This window comes from Diaphorina citri, unplaced genomic scaffold, assembly GCF_000475195.1.
Source record: "Diaphorina citri unplaced genomic scaffold, Diaci psyllid genome assembly version 1.1 scaffold5582, whole genome shotgun sequence".
NCBI classification, from domain to species: domain Eukaryota; kingdom Metazoa; phylum Arthropoda; class Insecta; order Hemiptera; family Psyllidae; genus Diaphorina; species Diaphorina citri.
Window position 1 is genome coordinate 5,210 of NW_007382958.1, and position 1,479 is coordinate 6,688.

General features: G+C 38.0%; 1 protein-coding gene across 1 annotated transcript; it reads right to left on the reverse strand.

Annotated features, from left to right (window-relative positions):
* Positions 1-361: 361 nt before the first annotated feature.
* Positions 362-1,351, reverse strand: LOC103521612 (ABC transporter G family member 20-like; the record flags this gene model as incomplete). Its single annotated transcript, XM_008486720.3, has 1 exon — positions 362-1,351. A coding segment is annotated over one exon (881 nt), but the record flags the coding sequence as incomplete, so codon positions are not given.
* Positions 1,352-1,479: the final 128 nt, after the last annotated feature.

A 1,479-nucleotide genomic window follows, 5' to 3' on the forward strand; every position in this document is an offset into this window, starting at 1 on the left:
AAATATTATTTATGTGTGTTTAACACGAAATCAATTAGACACATAAGTGGAGTATTTTTCCCTGTGATTATTGTAATGGCTCTTTCAACTATATTAGGTGTATACAGTTGGTAAGTTTCACAATAAATTACTTTTTTAATAGGTGTGCTCTGAACCTACACGTTACAGGCGTTACACTGTAAAGGGTGGATAGGCTATAAACCGAGAAGTTATTAAGATCATTGTTCATTTTAGATTTTTTATAATGGCTCTTTGAACTATATTAGGTCTGGTGTATACAGTAGGTAAGTTTCACAATAAATTACTTTTTTAATAGGTGTGCTCTGCACCTACACGTTACAGGCGTTACACTGTAAAGGGTGGATAGGCTATAAACCGAGAAGTTATTAAGATCATTGTTCATTTTAGATTTTTTATAAAACACTACAAATACATAAGACATAGACGTTTACTGTATTGAATATAATTGCTCATTTGTGGGTGTTAATTGTTACTAATAAAGCTAAAACCCAAAAGACAGCCGCCCAGATGATAGAAGCCAAAAGTCCTCGCGTTACTTCCCAGTCAGTCAAGTACCATCCTCGAATCATGATGTCTCTACCTGACACAATAGCATATGACATGGGCAGTCTCCTGGAGATGAATCTAGGGATAGGATCCATACCATCCAATGTCCAGAACATCCCACTCAGGAGTATGATTGGGAAGAGTAGACCTAGGGAGAGTTCAATGGCAGTTTCCTCTTTTGAACAGATTGCAGATATGAAAAATCCGAGGTTAGCTCCTACCATCCCTTGGAATATAAGCAAAATCACAACTAGAATATAAATCCCTTTACATTCATTTCCAAAAACACCAATATGAAATAGTACCACCAGAATGGCCTGAATTAAAACGATCAGGAATTGAATGGCGGTGTGTGCTAGTAGCATTTGGGTAAAGGTCACTCCTGCAACATATGATCTTTGTAAGAGTCCTTCTGTTTTATCTGTGAGGAGTGTCAGAGCTGTTATGGAGACTGATAGGAAGAACACGATCACACATAAAGCACCAGGAGCTACAAAATCCTTCATTTGAAGCTCGTTTTTACCGTAGATTGGTGGCAAATAGACGATTGGCATCTGAACACCTTCTCGACTCTGACCACATTCATCAGCAAGTTTCTCTCTGAACTTCTGGTATGCTGAATGAATTTCGGATTTCAATACCGTGGTCTCTTCGTTGCTAGTTTTGTCAAGTCGCACGTACAGTTGACAACGTTTGAAATCATCAGGACTCGCCGTGCGCATTGCATATTTGGATAAACTCGGGGTGAAACCTTCCTCGAATCTGAGCGTTCCGTATGTTTCTCCTGTAGACAAACATTTTAGTCAATTCAGGGACTTTAGTAAGTTCTGTTATTAAGTTCAAAATGCAACAAAAATTTTATACGTCTACCAAGGTATAAGTAGGTATTATCTGCTTATTGTTTGGATCACA